The sequence below is a fragment of the Sorghum bicolor genome, chromosome 9, assembly GCF_000003195.3.
Source record: "Sorghum bicolor cultivar BTx623 chromosome 9, Sorghum_bicolor_NCBIv3, whole genome shotgun sequence".
NCBI lineage: Eukaryota > Viridiplantae > Streptophyta > Magnoliopsida > Poales > Poaceae > Sorghum > Sorghum bicolor.
Genome location: NC_012878.2, coordinates 55,499,335 through 55,516,891, shown reverse-complemented (window position 1 = coordinate 55,516,891; position 17,557 = coordinate 55,499,335). Strand labels below are relative to the sequence as shown.

At 42.4% G+C, this 17,557-nt stretch overlaps 2 protein-coding genes across 2 annotated transcripts; one reads left to right on the top strand and one right to left on the bottom strand.

Annotated features, from left to right (window-relative positions):
- LOC8084439 lies at positions 1,906 to 4,909 on the top strand. The gene is made up of 9 exons (XM_002441382.2): positions 1,906 to 2,271; positions 2,596 to 2,724; positions 2,823 to 2,952; positions 3,043 to 3,163; positions 3,342 to 3,423; positions 3,643 to 3,693; positions 4,184 to 4,222; positions 4,311 to 4,407; positions 4,510 to 4,909. The coding sequence occupies exons 1-9, from the start codon at positions 2,026 to 2,028 to the stop codon at positions 4,635 to 4,637; spliced, it is 1,023 nt and encodes a 340-aa protein (XP_002441427.1). The 5' UTR covers positions 1,906 to 2,025; the 3' UTR covers positions 4,638 to 4,909.
- Positions 13,864 to 15,603, bottom strand: LOC110430362 (F-box protein At1g30790-like). Its single transcript, XM_021447984.1, has 2 exons — positions 15,046 to 15,603; positions 13,864 to 14,820 (listed from the first exon to the last, which is right to left on the bottom strand). Exons 1-2 carry the CDS (start codon positions 15,415 to 15,417, stop codon positions 14,059 to 14,061), a joined length of 1,134 nt encoding a protein of 377 aa, XP_021303659.1. The 5' UTR covers positions 15,418 to 15,603; the 3' UTR covers positions 13,864 to 14,058.

Here is a 17,557-nt window from a genome sequence, read left to right as displayed (position 1 = left end):
AGTTTGGTCGGAATTGACAAGACGAATCTTTTGAGCCTAATTAGTTTATAATTGGACAATATTTGTCAAATACAAACGAAAGTGCTACTATTCCTATTTTGCAAAAAATTTTGGAAGTAAACAAGGCTTTAGTTCAAAAAAATTTATAAAATAGATATTATATAGGTTCAAAAAATTCGTCTCGCAAATTATAATTAATTATTTCTTTTATTTATATTTAATATTTTATGTATGTGCTGCAAGATTTGATGTAACTAGAAATTTAAAAAAAATTATAAAATTTTTTAAGATTAAACAAAGCCCAAACCAAGACAGTTGTGCATTTTTAGGCTTCTAGCATTCTGAAATAATTTCCATTTCAATGGAAGCACCACTAATGACGAAACGTTTCCGAGTCTCCGAGAGAGCATGCGTATCAGGATCACCAAGGCCAAGCCGTACTTCTTTCTCTTCATTCACGCAACCAAGATTTTCAACAACAACCACAATCTGTATAAAAATTATAAAAGTATAAATCCTACTATTTGGAGCTTTTTTCAAAAAAAAAAAGAAAACAAGTGCACTGCATGTGGGTTTGGGAGCTAAAGAACCGTGGAACAGGCAAAGACAAACAATTACGTGTTGACAATTGCTCAAAAGTTAGCATGGAGTGGTAGAAAACCACACGGTTGTTTTTCTTTTTTCAAAAAACAGACATTGACGTTTACCTTACACACTACCTCTACTGATGCACTCACAGGTTTTTATGAACACCTCTAGAAAATTAGGTTGGTAGGTTTCGAGATTCACAAAATTACTACAGGTGGGACCAGCTGTCGACAATGTCGCTCTTGTAGCTCATTATTGTCTCAAATCATCCACCAAACCAGCCAACAATGCATTTTTAGTCTTGTAGCCTTCTGAAATAATTTCCATTATTCCATGGAAGCACCATGAATGAGACGACTCCAAGTCTCCAAGAGAGCATGCATATAATGAAGGCAATGTCATATTTCCTCTATCCCAAAATAAATGTCATTATAGGATATGTACTAGTCAAACTTCCTTAAATTTAACTAGGTTTGTATAAAATGTTGGCAACATTTATATCTCCAAAATAAATTTATATGAAAATATATTCAATAATTTATCTAACAATATTAATTTATCTAAAAAATACTCATTGTGCACCATAAATATTAATATATTTTTATATATGTGAATGCCACTTATTTTAGAATAAAGGTAGTACTTCTTCCTCTTAAAGCACCTAAGATTCACAATATTTTAGTAATCTTTGATGAACAATCTGTTTGGAGCTTTTTTTTTGCGAAACCAAGTACAGTGTATGTGGTGTAGCTCAAAACTCAAAAGATTAGCATGGAAGTGGAAGAAAACCACACGGTCGTCATTTTTTCTTTTCAAAATACAGACATTGATGTCTACCTACCTGCATGCATACCTCTACTTATATACCCACATATTTTCACCTTATTCGCTTAGACTTATCAGCCGAATTTGTCAGCTATTTAGAAGTGTTTTTCTCTCATAATAAATCATCCAACAGTACTTTCTGTCATGACTTATCTCCATAAACACATCTAGAAGATTAGGTTGGCAAGTCTCGAGATTTGCAAGGTCACTGCAGGTGCTCCCTATCAATAAGCACATCACCTCATTTTACTAACACATGGGACTAAGGCTCACACATAAGAATATCTAGTTAAATAACTTATATTGTCAGTTAGGTAATTTATCCTCTAAAAGAGTAATATAATTTTATTAATCAAATATGCCGAAAAGAAAAGTAATGAGAGCTCTTTTCGTGGCTGAAGATCTTAATATAAAAATATGTATACGTGCAAGGTCTAATATGCAAAAACAGATCTCCGTTAAACCTGAACCAGAAGAATTAGTGGCTGCTGAGGACAGTCCGACAGTGTAAAAATGGTACAGTCCCGCGAAGAAAAGCAAACCCCTCGCCGCCGTCTCCTAGTTGGAGTCCGATATTGCTGGAGGTCGCCGCGTTCCAAAATCCGTTAGGCAATGGCGCCCCCTCTCCTCTCGCCGCCGGTGCTCGCCGACGCACTAGCGACGCCGCCACGGTCTTTCCCCTGCTCCCTCCCCACGCGGCGACTGCCTACCGTCGGGTTCGCCGGAGCCGTACGGAGCGACCTGCAGCAGAGCTGGAGTGCGCGGAGGAGGGATCTCAGGGTCTGTGCCACTGCGACGGAAGCGGATCATGAAAGGGAGGAGGATGTCGCCGACGATTACTACTCCGTTCTGGGTGTGGTAAGAAGTATACTCTGGAACATTGGTTTGCCGTTTAGCAATTACTTTACCTTAATTTAATTTGACGAAAGAATTAGTTCTCTGGACCAAACCACTTTGTAATCACTACTATACTATTTTGCTCCTGGTAGTAACATGCCTGTGATTTTGTTAACATTCTATAAGGTTTGGGGAAGAATCAAAATGCAACTTTTATTTCCAGTTTTCCAAAAAACAGTGCTTACTTTTTTTTAAATCTAGGTTCAGATAATATTACTGATCTTATTTATATTTGAGATAATAAGTTTGCTGCTAATATGGAACACCTGATTCTTCTACCATTAGATGCCAGACGCAACCCCTGAGGAAATTAAGAAGGCATACTACGGTTGCATGAAAGAGTGCCACCCCGACCTTAGTGGGAACGACCCTGACGTGACTAATTTCTGCATGTTCATTAACGAGGTTTACTCGGTAAGAGGAGTCTTCAATCAAGTTTTAAAATTATGGCTGAAAATACTATTGGTTGAAATTTGTTATTGCACGAGCTAACATGGGGTGTGCAAGGGCAGGTGTTGAGTGATCCTGCACAACGTGCAGTGTATGATGAGATCCATGGGTACACAGCAACAGCAATCAACCCTTTCTTTGATGACAGTGCACCCAAGGATCATGTGTTCGTTGATGAGTTTACCTGCATTGGTATATTGATCCTCTCTTGTGAATAGAAGTTTTCTTATGGGTAAGGAGCATGATTCAAGTATCTTGTTTGTTGTGGATGCAACTTTGTAGGATGTAAAAACTGTGCCAATATCTGCCCTGGCGTCTTTGAGATTGAGGAAGATTTTGGGAGGTCAAGAGTCTACTCCCAGTCAGGTAGCACAGAGCTAATTCAGGATGCCATTGATAGTTGGTGAGAATTTTTATGGTCTTAAAGTCTATTCAGTTGTTAGGTCTTGTAGTTACCCAATTATGAAATGCCTTGCAAATTGTTCAGATTTCAGAAGAAATTAGTTAATATGTTGCTGATGTTCTTCAAGTTCTGCAGATGCTAATATTTGTGCTAAACTTTTTTCTGTTATCATTCCCAGCCCAGTTGATTGTATTCACTGGACTTCTGCTGCACAACTGTCACTCCTCGAGAATGAGATGCGTAGAGTAGAGAGGGTGAATGTAAGTAGATTTTCTATCAGATGGAACTTTGAAACTTATGTGATCAATGTAGCTTTATTGTCTTGGTTGACTCTCAAGCAAATTCTTCAGTCAGTATACATTTCCAGATAAGAGTAGTGTACTGCAAACAGTGATAATGAGTTTAGTTGAAAAATTATCTGGTGATATTATCCGATATTCTACCATCAGTACACTAATCGAAATTTCATAACTGAGCAGGTTGGTTTGATGCTTGCTGGTATGGGAGCTTCAGTCGATGTTTTCCGGATGGTAATTATTTCTTTATTCATGTAAATTTATCTGCTTTATCTAATTTATCACTCCATGGCATGTTCTGAATATTCAGTTTTGTTTTCTGTCATAAATTAAAAGTGGAGTAAAATACACCTATGGTTTCTTAAACTTTTTTGGGTTCTCAAACATCTGAAGTGGCTCACTCCAAGTGAGAATCTGGATCTATAATTGGACCCCAAGTGAACCTAGAGCAAACCATTTAAATGAAAAGTTTATACAAGGACTCAAATCCTCACTTTGAATGTTCATGGACCTAGGTGAAAATCCAAAAAAAGTTTAAGGACCCTGGATGCATTTTACCATCGAAAGTAATATGTTTGTATCATGGACTGAATATCAAGGCTATCAAAGTACAAATTTAACACTAGTATAATTTCTTCTGGACCTCTACATCTAAAGATAACACTGTGTTTGTGTTGCTGTTAAGTGTCAAATTGTATTTATATATTTTTTCTATGTGTGATAGGCAAGTGCTCGCTGGGAAAAGAGGCAAGCAAAAGTCTTGGTACTACTCCTTTGTTCACCTTACACAATTATTTGCAAAATTCAAATATAAATGTTTTTTTTTACTTTAAATCTGTGTGATTTTGCAGGGAAAAGTCAGAACACGGATGGTGAAACAAGAGAATTCAGACACGAGAAGCTCTTGGAGTGACATTTGGGGATCCCCACCACAAGATCAAAGCAACGGTAATGCTACTAGAAACTAGAAAGAACATATTTTGTCAGAGAAGCACCTTAGTTACTGATCTGCAACATCTACTGACTGTTTCTAATAATGTGTACCGACAGAGGAGGAAGTATCAGAGAGGGCCAAGAGAGCGGCAGCTGCAGCTAGACGGTGGCGAGAGTTCTCCAGACGAGGCGCAGACAGGCCTCCGACACACAAGCTCCCGGAGTCAGTGGGCAGCAAAGATTAATTAGTCCGTGGAACAGAGAAACATCTGGCATCATTAATTTGACCATATCTGGCATATTGGCTAAAATGTACAGTGTCGTTGTTTGATACGTACGGAGGATTGCAGTGCCTTCCCAGATTGCACTCGGCTCCATTTGTAAACCTAAATCTAGGTAAGTAGATATAGTGGTGCTGATCAACCTGTATAGAAGTCAAGCACCAAGTGTAGAACATAGGTCAAACATGTACGTATTACAAAATAAAACAAGTATATACACATTATTCGCCATACCATCGGAGTATGTAGTGCATTGTAACCTTTCGCTTTTGTACGCGCATGTTGTGTGGCTGTGCAGGTGAATTCCGGGGCAAATTTCCTTTGGCAGTAGGCGCGGAAGAAGCCCCAGGGTCGGAGCACATTGCGCATCTGCCAAAGGAGAAGTTGCCCAGCAATGCAAGTGCACATCTGGGGTCTTGGAGCTGATGATCTGTGTCGTGTATGTTACTGTGTACTATGTATGTCCAGGCGCACAGGTTAGTGATCACTGTGCGAGGGTATTTGTACTCGCTCCTGAAAGGTGGCACGCATGGCGCTGCTGCTGCAAAAATTAGGAACGATGAGGAATCAAATGGGGGATATACCTTAGGAGTTAGGACAATGCCTGGTGCGGCCGTCGTCTAGAGTCCAGACGCTATGAATGCAGGCTGCTGAAATAAGGCTTTGTTTAGTTGCAGAAAAATTTTGGTTTTGACTTCACATTTTTGTTAGGATTTGGTAATTATATGGGCCTCACGGGGTACAATATACTACGTGTGTTGGGAGGCAGGCAAGCACTATAGCCGGTACGAAACGTAGGTGGAGCGGCAGGAGGTAGCAAATCCGGTGCTTTAATTTGGAGATTATTCCTGGTCCCTGAATCCTGAGACCACTGCAAGACGAGAGGATCGAATCACGGAAAGGCGTGCAAATCAAAGAGAGTACTGTAGGCGGATATCCACAAGCATGTTCGCCGCCGCTGGTCGTCCATCGTTGGCTCCTGCCTGCCTCGGACCGGCGGATCCCTGCTAGCTAGCAAGCTAGCTGCGCGTGCAAGCACCACGGGGCGCGTACGGCTAGCTGTGCGATCGGTGATGGGGCTCGTCGCGGCGCGTGGTTAAAAACCAGCTCTGTTTTGTCTTGGGTTCCAACATAGCACTGTGCATACGGTCGCATCATGTATGTAGTATTTCTATTCGTTTCAGAATCAGACCATACTTGTCTGAAAGTATGCTGTTAGAAATCGAACGGTAGTCCCAACCTATTTAGGCGCAGATGGTATGCCCGTTTAGAGGGACAGTCCAACAAAGCTTCACCTACCAGTTATGCCATCTCAGCTAGTTACCCCAAACATAACTCAAACACGTCCACTCAGATAGTCCGAGGGATAGCATTGGACGGTTCCTCATGGGCCCACTCAAGTCTGAAGCACACAAGTTCTCTGGAGACGAACGGTCCAACTTGAGTATCCAAATAGTCAGGCTCTATATAGGCAAGTTTCGACTGGGCAGTTCCCAAAATATTTTGCAAAATTTTTTACATTCTCAGTCACATCGAATTTTATGGCACATACGTGAAGCACTAAATATAGGTAAAAGAAATAACTAATACCTGTAATTTGCGAGATAAATCTTTTAAACTTAGTTAGTCTATGATTGGATAATATTTGTCAAATACAAACAAAAGTAATGTTATTGATGCATGTGTACGAGCTGTCTGGAGATGATATGGCCCATGGCAGATGTGTGGTGGTGGGATTCAAACTTGAGACCTATGTTCTTGTAAATATGGTCCTGTTTAGTTTGTAAAAATTTTCTGTCATATTGAATCTTTATGCGCATACATGAAGCATTAAATATAGATTAAAAAATAAATAATTGCACCTGTAATTTGCGAGACGAATCTTTTAAGTCTAGTTAGTCCATGATTAGACAATAATTACTAAATACAAATGAAAATGCTACATTAGCTAAATCTAAAAAGTTTCACGGGTTAAACAAGGCCTAGCTCCTAACTATTTCACTCCCAAGTCACTTGTGTTTATATGACACATTTATTTCCCTAGTATTTACTTTTCATAATTCTAAATAAATATTAAGGATCCTAAATGATTTTAAATAAAAAGGTCATCAACTAAAAAGTTATTGTTCTTATTGAGATCTACAACTTTGATTTTGGTCATTTATCCATCTGAGTTCGTTTGACCAATTTAAATATCAAACTAGTCACAACTTCAGCTACACTTTTGAGACATCAAATGATTTTAAATGAAAAACTCATCAACTACAAAGTTGTAGTTCTCACTGACATCTATAACTTTAGTTTTGATCGATTTTTCACCAAGGTCATTTGAAAATTTTGAATTTTAAAATTTTAGAATTTCACATACAAATTTGAGACTATAAATGATGTCTAATGAAAAAGTGTCAACTACAAAGTGCATCCAGTTATTTTTCCATCTAAGATTGTTTGTATAATTCGAAAAATAGAATTTTAAAATTTGAGAGCTTCAAACAGAATTTTGGGGTTGTAAATGAATTCAAATGAAAAAACATTAACTACAATATAAAGTTTATTTTTATCCAACTTTATTTAAAAATGTTATGAATTTTATTATACTGCAGCATGATTGTCACTGTCATATCATATAACAAACTGGCAGTGAAAATTGTCTTCACCACCACTTCATACGGCGAGCCGGTAGTAATGAGGAGCACATCATTAGCACTAGTTGGTGATGCGAACTGGTTATGATGATGGCCTATCACCATCAGTTGGTAATGCGAACCGGTAGTGATAGTTATTATCCTTTATCATCACCACTGGTCGATGATGCAATGTAATGCAAACCGATAGTGATAGTTATCAATGCTAATGTTTTTATAAACACTTGATATGATAATCTCATCAACACCATTGAGACATAGGTATACCTTATAGATCGGTGAGTCGTATGGGCAGTGGCCCTGTCCTCTTGTGGGTAAAGTTATGCGCCCCTTCAGGGATACCTTTAACCATTTCCATATGTCATGCTATTGGTTATGAGTAAGTTCGTAATTAATTCTAGCCTCCCAATAGACTTATGATGAAAGGACTCGTGAAGATCAAGCTCTATCCTCATGTTTATGTTCATGACACTGTATACTCTAAGCTATGCCTACTTGTTAGTTAGGTGAATCTTTCCATTATGCACAAAATGTGTTTCAGGAAACCTAATTTGTTTACTTGCTAATGCCATAATGCATATTGTTTGAGTAAATATCACGTAAGTCCTAGGAAGTGCAATTGTGTAGGTCATAGTGCTACTTTGGAGTGGATGTAGGAGATGGCCATGCTCTTGAGTCTTGACCCAACTCGTGGTGGTTGTATAAATCAGGAGATGTATTTATGAACTTATTTTTTTTCCTCAAATACATAAAAGATTTATGCATCATTATAATTAAGAATAAAAGTTTAACTATGCAAACGACGCACTCTGACGAGCACTCTAAGAGGTCTAAAGGTTGACCTTCTTAGTACACAAATTCAAATTTCAATATTACAAAAATTGCATACAACCGAGTTGCGGTTTGCGTACTCCTACTCCATCATTCGAGAAGAGCATGCCAGGGTACAAGCGGCTCTTCTACTAGCCCTATTGTTGGCCACTAAAAACAACTCGTCTAAAGCTATAACTTGGCTCGACGTCAAGTTTTCAGTGAAGATGGCGTCATATGCTCTCTTAGATGCAGATGAAGTTGGTGTTGCCTATGACAGGGTGCCTATCCATTTTTATGAGGAGTACCTCGTCTTGCTTAGAGGTCGATATGTATGCCAATGGTCGAACGACAATTTGTCTGCTACTTGTTGGCAGGGCCTTTTGTTTGCCGCATTCGGCTCCATTAGTGAACTTATCATATCAATAGACTTTCGCTCCAATGTTAACTAAGTATGTGTTCCACTAAGTGGGTTGCAACTTACCTATTTTCACCTATGTTTGGCAACCATGCATCCTTGTTAAAGACAGGAAGTACATTTGTCACTCAGCAGTCACCACACACTTTTGTTGACTGGTGGTGGTCATTAGTGACGACAGTCATGGGCGGATCTACATACAGGATACAAGGTGCGGGCGCACCTATAAAAATACCAAAAAAACAGTGATTATGATTAAATTTTCATCGTATTTGTACCTACACAGTAAAATCTTATGCACCCACAAGGCAAGCGCACCCCTCTCATATTTGCTCTAGCTTCGCCACGACACTACTAGCGCCAGGCCTGTTTCCATATTTGCATGCCAGCACCACATGGCCATGGGTAAACACTATGCTTACGTGCCAATAATGCCATAATTACGGGCGGAGCTACGTGGAGGCGAACCTGGGCGGTTGCCCCCCCTTGCTCTCTGCCATCACCCGTATATTAGCTAGTTTTTTTGGAGTTTGTACATACATGCATGTTCTGCTTTGAGCTGAAGACCATCAATGTAGTCATGTCATCACCAGTGCATATAAGGTCATATATATACTTGGTGTCTTGTGAGTATGGCCACACTCCTCTATATAGATATCTATACTTATTTTATTCATACGCATGTTCACAATTACCCCCCTCATTTTATCCTTAGCTCCGCCACTGGCCATAATGTCTGCATCATGCATGCAATACACGGCAAATGATGCAACTAAAAACACCATGATATGCAGGATCAGCTATATATACAAACACAATGCAAAACACATAAGATCTTATAGTGTTATGGGGACTCAAAACTGCATTGCTGGGCAAATCTCCTTTGGCAGTGTCTGCACGCAGGTATCATGGACCAGGCGACCAGCCAAGTTACTGCCAGAGGAGACCCACCCGGTAATGCATGGCCCCGCATGTCAGACACACCGCAGCTTTGCCTATCTTCTACACGTCTGTTCTTGCTGGCTCCATCTACCCTGCTGAGATTTTCATGTCCGAGGTTTCGCATATTTATAGCGATGCGGCGTCACGCAGTCGCGTCCAGCTAGCGCCGCCCAATAGGTGGGTCGAATCGGCATTATTCTCAGCACAAAACTATACATCTCCGAAGATGCATCAGGCCTGATTTTTTGCACTCGATCGTGTCCAATGGTTTCGGTGCCGTTTGCATTTTTATGATTTTTCTTGGTGTCGACTCTGGGTTTGGGCTTTGATGAATCTGCATTAGCATTACTGATGACGATTACTCTGCAATCTGCATGGTGCCATGCATGCACTCATGCAGTGATCCGTGCTCAATGCTCAAAAAAAGAATCTGGACATGCGCGCCTGTCCGGCGGCATATGCTGCACGCACCACGCAGAATACTGTAGAAAGCAACAGGAAGGAAGCGTGGAGGAACGTGTGCCTATAGCTTCATCTAGCAGTGGTGCGATCAAGGCCATACGCCCTTGCCCTTTTGAAGCAGTATTTGTCAAGTGTTGTGTAGTTACAAGAACAAATCAAAGTTTTGTTCAGAGCGCAATGCGAGCATTCATTCCCAGAGCTGATATATATAGAGAGAGGATTTTAATGTGAGAATAAATCAAAGGTTTAAATATATTTAACGGACGAAAATCATATACTCATAAGACGACGACACTTAATTGCCATCGGGAAACTTCATTTTCACCACTGCTGACTAAATTGCTGCTCAGCTCAACACAATATTCCTTCATGGCCAGCTAGCCGTAGCAGCAGCGCCTCTTTGTGCCAGCTGGTACGGTGTTCCGCTCAGAAAGCTCTCCAACTGCAGGAGAATAGAGAAGATCCAATAGAATGTACCATTGTAGCAGCAACAACCAAATCCACACGAACAAAAGCATATATACATCAAGGGTTCTTTTGTTCCATGTGGAGAGCCTAGGTGATTTCAATAACAACCACTTTGAGAAACAGAGCCTAGGTGATTTCTCCATTAAAAGCTGGCTGTCTATCCAACTATCCAAGAATAAAATCTGTTCATATGCTATCTGTCTGTCTAGTGTCTACTGGTAGTTTCTGCTAAGACTGCTTGGTTTCGTGCTAGTGCTGAGAGGCAATCTTTTCTACAATACTGTACGTACTGGACGAACTTAAAACAAAATTCCTGTACTGTCTGAACACCAGAAAAGGCAGGTTGGCTTTCTACACGAGAGGATTCCATAGAAAATCCGATAGAGAAGCCACCTGCAAGAAAGGTTTAGGTCCACCGGAATAGTCCCCGGACTCGGAGCATATGCCAGTCTCATGGCGCGCTATATAAATCAGGTCAAGGCCGAAACACATTCATCAACAAGCGTCAGAGCTCTGAGAAATACAGGGAGAGCTAGCTGGCATATGCTGAGCATGAATTACAGGGTACATCTCCTTTGGCACAGATGCATGCAGCAGAATGCATATATGCATATGCGAAACTGTCGAGCGTGCCAAAGGAGAATTGCCCTGCGATTCTAGGCTCTGCAATTTTCGTGTGACAGTTGATCGAGCTGTGCATAGATTCAATTAAGAGCCAAAGCCAATATCGGATACATGGTGTGACAGTTTAAGGTGGTTTTGCAATGCGACAGCGACTATATGTTCAGGTAATTGCCGTGATACGCTAGATAGCATTTTTACCTGTAATTAGCTGTATATGTTTTGGTACATATGATGAATCCGTTGAGTGGTGGCTGAAATTATTCAGGCTAGCTCAGAATGGATCAAACAAGCTATCCTGCTGACCCCAACTGCTCAAGATAACAAGAAAATTCATCAAGGACATCTGAGTTTTCTCATTTTGCCACCAAAGCAATCCTCTCAAAAAGGATATATTTCAGAGATAGCAAATTAAGCAGTACCATTTTATATAATCTCACTAGGATTACCAGCGCGTCCAATGCCTTTTTAGAATGACCCAACTACCAGTTATTGATTTGATTGTGGCATTGTGCAATGGGCATGAAGGGAAGAGTAGTATTATACTCCTGACTTGCACAGTAGAATGGCAAGAGGCATGGATACAGTTACATTTGTTGCTTCTACCTGTCTTGCCACAATGCCACGAACACAAAGAATGCACCACAGCATTTTCCACGAGCAGCTCAATATTTTCGACAAGAACCATTTTTACCATTCCTGGAAATTGTTTCTGCAGTAGTGATTTTAGTGAATCATTCTATGTTGTTTGTCATTGTAATCCGTTTACAACTACCGTCTGTTCTTGCGTTATTGGCTTGCTAGACGCGTGACATGAAACTAATTCTTCTACATTAGTACAACAATACACAACACTCTTGCGTATTTGAGAAAAACATGCAGGTCCAGAATGTGGGCATATCATAGTGAATTTTACCTCGAGTGATATCATACTGTACATTTGATCTTTCATCTTTCTGATGCCTAATACATTTTTTGACACCGTGGGGAAGAACCATGCAGATATCCAAGCTAGTAATATCCTAATCTTTCTTCATTCTATATGCATGTGGAACAAATAATTAGAAAACCAACTCAAACATTATCTTAGTACATCCTACAATGAGGAGGACAGGAGGTATGCAATCAAATTCCAGACTGAGGTTAAAACTTCCCTGTGCAAACTATAGTCATCACGACCACTATCAAAATTCTGATGGATTATTACTAATCATGTCTTGAAAAATATGAAAAGCACACAGAATTTAAAACATAGATGATGGGTTTACTTATTTTTCATTCCAACATAAGAAAGTAGAACTGTGTTAACAAAAAAAAAGTACTAGACATTATCAAATAGAGTGACTAAGTGGGTCCGCTGAAATAGCTCCGCAATTCCAATCGAAAGGATCTGCACACATGCTTTCCTTTGAGCACAGGGACATGAGATTGTTCTCTAAGTTCAGTGTCCATCTGACAACCACCTTGAGAAACAGGGTGTATACGGATATGGTAGGGGCATATCATGCTGTCTAGAGTCTTATAGTATGCACTTTGTTGTTCATGAAATCGTACGACATAAGAGCTCTTCTTAGTTCTTATTCCCGTCCCCAAAGTAGTAGTACTAGTAGTAAGAATCAGAGGATGTTGTGGATGGATTTGCATGCACCACGTAATACTCTGTGGGTGCAAATGGTGTGGCAGCAGTATGCTTGAGGATCCACTCCTCATGTACTCCACCGTAGTCAAGAGCCCAGATCGACAGCCGATAACCATTATGCATAGAATCAGCCGTGCGCACAGCGTAGAAGCAGCCCCGAGACTGCCCGATCGATGAAACTGAAACTCCGCGGAGCAGGGATGATTCTCCATGTCTTCCCATCTATGTCCACCGTGAGTCCGTGACTATCGAAGCTGAAGAACTAGATGTTGTCAGGTGCAAAGCGCCATTAAAGAAGCCAGTTCTTGTATAATAACGCACGATGACAGTGCCCGCTCGCTCTGCCTGTACACTCATCCTCTGGTTTCCGATGAGTACATCTGCACTAGGGCGACCTTGTCCGGCATGTACGAACCTTCACGATCCAGAACACTCTGAAATGGGGTGTGGGGGGGCTCGGCTGGGACAAAACCTAACCGGATAACTTCTGGGTCGAATCCCCACTGTTTGTCCGGCAAATGGATCCAGTTTCCTGTAGCAGGGTGTTGCAGACGAAATAACGAGATGATCCATGTCCATTATGAGACTGGTTGTGGCGATCGAAATCGAATAGGAGAAGACCATTGCAGCTATCGACAATGTCAAACCCTACGCTTTTGGGTGGCAAGAAAGAGAAGAGAGGTCCCTCCATGAGCGGAAAATCTGCTTCCCGACGTGCTGACGAAGCGGAAGTAGGCGGCGGAGTGTTTGCCGAAGAAGAAGCCGGAAAGAATCTGGCAGATTATCTCGGGAGAAGAAGCCGGAAGAATCTGGCTATTGGGGTCCGAGACACAATTTTTCATTGTACTCTCTATAGTAGCATACGAGGAATAAAATACGTGGAATTAGATTGGTTGCATGGTGGCTGGTATATATATATATGTGGAGAGAGTTTACCTAATTAGATCAAGCTGGTGCACATGTTAGTAATCCTAACTAACTCTGTCCTTGTCGTGAACCATGATATACTCAAATATCCAAGGAGGTACAACGAGCAATTCTGCACAGCAAAGAACAAGTACGAGCATCTGCTGCACAGGTAGCAAGTACTGCTAATCAATCAGACAAGCAGAGCACAGGCACAAGGCGACAAGCTACCTTCTTCAAGGCAAATTGCAAATTACTCCATACAGGCATCTAAAGACATTCAGAACAATAAATCTCTGTAGATGAAAGCAAATGCATACAGTAACTAAATTTTGCTCAAAGAAAACAAATAGAGTACCAATTACCAAAGTAGGTTCAACCCAATAGTTAGGCAGCAGAGTACAGGTACACATTGAAACTCGGAAGGCTTGCATGCATACATACAGTTCACATATGCATATCTGCGCGATAACTTTAACGTCCATCTGACAGCCAATCTGAGAAGCAAGGCACGTAAGCTTGTGCAAATATATGGTTCTCTCCAAGATTCCAGATAAAACGCACTTCCTTCTTATCCATGTCGTAAGCCAGGAGGCTTCTTAGCCTGCCTGCAGTCAGGAAGATCAAGCCATGTTCCGGATGAAGTGCACGCACAATGAAGGTGCAAGAGTTCCCAAAGCTTCTAATGCGTGCCCCAAACATTTGCATTGCAGTGACTGCATGCTTCAGGGTCCACTGTTGTCCTGCATAATCCTCAAGAACCCAGATGCTGATACACTCGTCGCCTCCATTCTTGGTTCTGTGCACAGCATGCAAGCGCCCTTGAGAGACGCCCATGAAGTCAAAATCATGCGGAGTGAGGATTCTTCCCCAAGCCCTCCCGTCCATGTCCATCGTGAGCAATGAGGAGGAACCAGGGCTTGTCAAATGGAGGATTCCGTTGAAGAAGAGTGAATCCCATCCTACCACGGCCCCATTGCCGCCATCCCACTCACTCTGCCTGTACGACCACGCTCTAGTCTCCGACGAGAAGATCTCCACTCCTGTCATCAAGTGATCCCAGGTTTTTGGGGGGCGTGGGTCACTCTCAAGCACGAACACTCTGAAGTGGGAGGACACGGCTGGATCGAAGCCCAACCGAAAGGCGCGGAAAGAGAACCTTCTCTTCGTCACTTGTAGGTCCGGCAAAACCATCCAGTTCTCCGTCGCCGGATTGCAGACAAAGTAGGCATCGACCTGGGAGCAAGGATGAAAACGGTCAAAAATGATAGAAAACGAAATCGGTTCAGAATATTTCTATATTTTAGCAATTAAAAAGTACAAAAAATAATTAAAAATAGATACGAAACGAACTGAAATTGATAAATTTTATGTTTAACAAAATTTAGAAATAATATCGTAATATATAAAACTGTATCATAATATAGAAAATAAAAGCGGTCTGTTTAGAATATTCTTTACCTGGGATTGGATGTCGTCGCGTCTGCACAGCAGAAGTCCATTGCAGGAGTCGAGGAAGCTTGCGCGAGAGTAGACGGGGGGCATGAACGACAGGGAAGGGTTCACCATTGGTGGGCCTCTCCCCGACGCGTTGACGAATTGGCGGACGGACCGGGAGCGGCGATGGGGTCGAGTGCGGAAGAAGAAGCCGGCCAGAGTCTGGGGGCACCTGCGGAGGACGGCGGGATCGGAGCAGAGGGACCGCCATGACTGGGAGACGCACCTCAACTGGCAGAGGGAGCGGAACGGCACCCGCGCGAGGATCTCGGCGACCAGTTCGTCGGGCAGCGTCACCACGCGCGGGTTCTTGCGGGAGGTACACCTCGCCTCCATTCCGTGGCCTTTGAGGGCAGCTGAGTGAGGATCACGGCATCGGGAGACAGCTGATGGAGGACCAAACGGATCTTGAGTGTAGAGTGCTGCAGGGGGGAAAAAATTACGTCAACAGCAACTTTAGTAAACAAGTCGAGTGTCGATATATATTCCTCAAACGTTTGGACTTTGAGAACAACTGTAGTCCATGATATACAATTGTTCGTTTAATAAAAGGAGGACTCTACTCCTCACTACATCCTGCAAGTGTAGTTTTGAATGATCCAACTGCACAAACGAATAATTTTGGTTTCCAAAAAAGAAGAAAAAACAGATCAGATCACTCATGCCCTCACCCCCGCCGCCGACCACTGCCTCGCCGCGCCTGTGGCGGCCGCCCTCTTTCCCTCCGCCCCCCAACAGCTGCCATCTTCTCCAGCTTTGGCAAGCCTCCCCGTCCCGACTTGGTCCGACCGCCCCTGCCGCCGTCAGCTCCCCTAAGTCGTCGAACATTCCTACCGCCGGACCTACCCGTCTCTCCTCGACTGGCCATTCTATACCCCACCGAAGTTAGAGAAGAATGGAGAGAGAGCTCGCCTAAACCCTAAAAACCAGATCCAGCACCAGCAGTAGGAGGAGGACGAGGAGGAGGGGCTTACCTGGCAGATCCGCCACCGCAACCGCTAGATCCGGTGGATCCGCCGCCGCATCCGTCACGGCCACGCACGGGCGCGGGTACGCGAAGGAGGCCGCCGGTGAGGTGCTCGCTAGAGAGAGAGAGAGAGAGAGAGAGAGAGGCCTCTTTCTAAGTGCAGACACAAGCGGCGGCTGAGTGTGGGAGGAGGCGGGCGGGCGCCTTGTCTAATATGTGGGGCGGTTGTGCCAGCGCGTGCACGCTCTTTAGTTAGTATTTGGGATAAAAAATGATATACAACTTTCACAATCCAATTCGAGAAATATTGTGACTGCGCTGCTTATGGTCACTATAGCTCAGCAGCTCCATTGCAACTGAGTTAAATAGTCCATATAGAACCATAATCCAGCTCAAAAATTGATTTTGAAGTATTTGTCTATTCAACCTCTTGGCTGTTTATTAACAAATATGTGTGCATGATGAAGGACGCTCTATAACAACTTGGTGTGGTGGACCAAAGAGTTTCAACTTTCAAGCCATGGCGTGCCTTGACGTGTTACAACTATGCATATAGAAACTCAAAAGGAAAAGAATGAGCTTCTAAGTATCGCTCACAGGACTTGTGACAGTGTTTCCAACATCCTTCTTAGAGTGACATGTTAAGTTCTTGAGAAGAAAAAGAATAAAAACTAGAAATATATATATGTCAGGCACGACTAATACATGCCAGCCGTGCATTAAACTAGTCGTGTGCACATCCTAAACATGGAAAGATTTTTATTTGTGGCCATCCTCCCTCTTGTGCACGTCGAAGCCCGCCTCACTGCACTTATTGGGACCACTACCAACCCTGATTCTAACAATCTTTATCAACTCCGGGGTTCCAACAATGAAACATCACCACAACAATAAACGTTAATCACAACATCTATCTCCCTCTCAAGTCAACGTCCCTACCATCGCCATTGTCGAACCGGGCTCTCCTACTACCTAGGGATATGTCCCGTCGCTCCGTCCCACCATCCTTTCGATAATCACCACCACTAGTCCGCCTCCCCAAACGCCTATTTAATGTCAAAAAAATACAACAAGCTGAACTCAAGCAGAGTCACTAATGAATGAGTCGAGTGAGCTAGCGAGTTAAGAGTTTTTCATCAAGGCCTATGCTTGAGACAAGCAAGTCTGAGGGCTAGGACTAGACTTAAGAGGTACTTCATTGTTACATATTTTCAACCATATAGGCAAGGCACTCGCTCTCGACCAAACGTCGACACCCTTGCCCCGTGGTGAGAGCAGCTGTATACCCTGGAAACAGCTCCCTTGAGCGCCTCACGTAGTCACGTTTGACAGTGGCCAATGGAAGGTTTCGTGGAATCTAACCGATGTACTGGCAAGCGACTGTTGTGTTGGAGATTGTGCTATGCACTATAGTAAGGAGTCATTTTTTCGTTCTCTTCCAGAAATGGACTAATAAATAAAACTGATAAAACCAGAATAGCCGCAAACATCGTAATCTCCCATGCCCTA

What these genes read in the sequence shown, in the direction of transcription:
- LOC8084439 (XM_002441382.2), top strand. Translation starts at nt 2,026, where the DNA reads ATGGCGCCCCCTCTCCTCTCGCCGCCGGTGCTCGCCGACGCACTAGCG. An exon ending in TGATGAGTTTACCTGCATTG is followed by an intron (nt 2,953 to 3,042) that starts GTATATTGATCC and finishes GCAACTTTGTAG; the next exon opens with GATGTAAAAACTGTGCCAAT. An exon ending in GTAGAGTAGAGAGGGTGAAT is followed by an intron (nt 3,424 to 3,642) that starts GTAAGTAGATTT and finishes ATAACTGAGCAG; the next exon opens with GTTGGTTTGATGCTTGCTGG.
- LOC110430362 (XM_021447984.1), bottom strand. Translation starts at nt 15,417, where the DNA reads ATGGAGGCGAGGTGTACCTCCCGCAAGAACCCGCGCGTGGTGACGCTG. An exon ending in GCGACGACATCCAATCCCAG is followed by an intron (nt 14,821 to 15,045) that starts GTAAAGAATATT and finishes CCTTGCTCCCAG; the next exon opens with GTCGATGCCTACTTTGTCTG.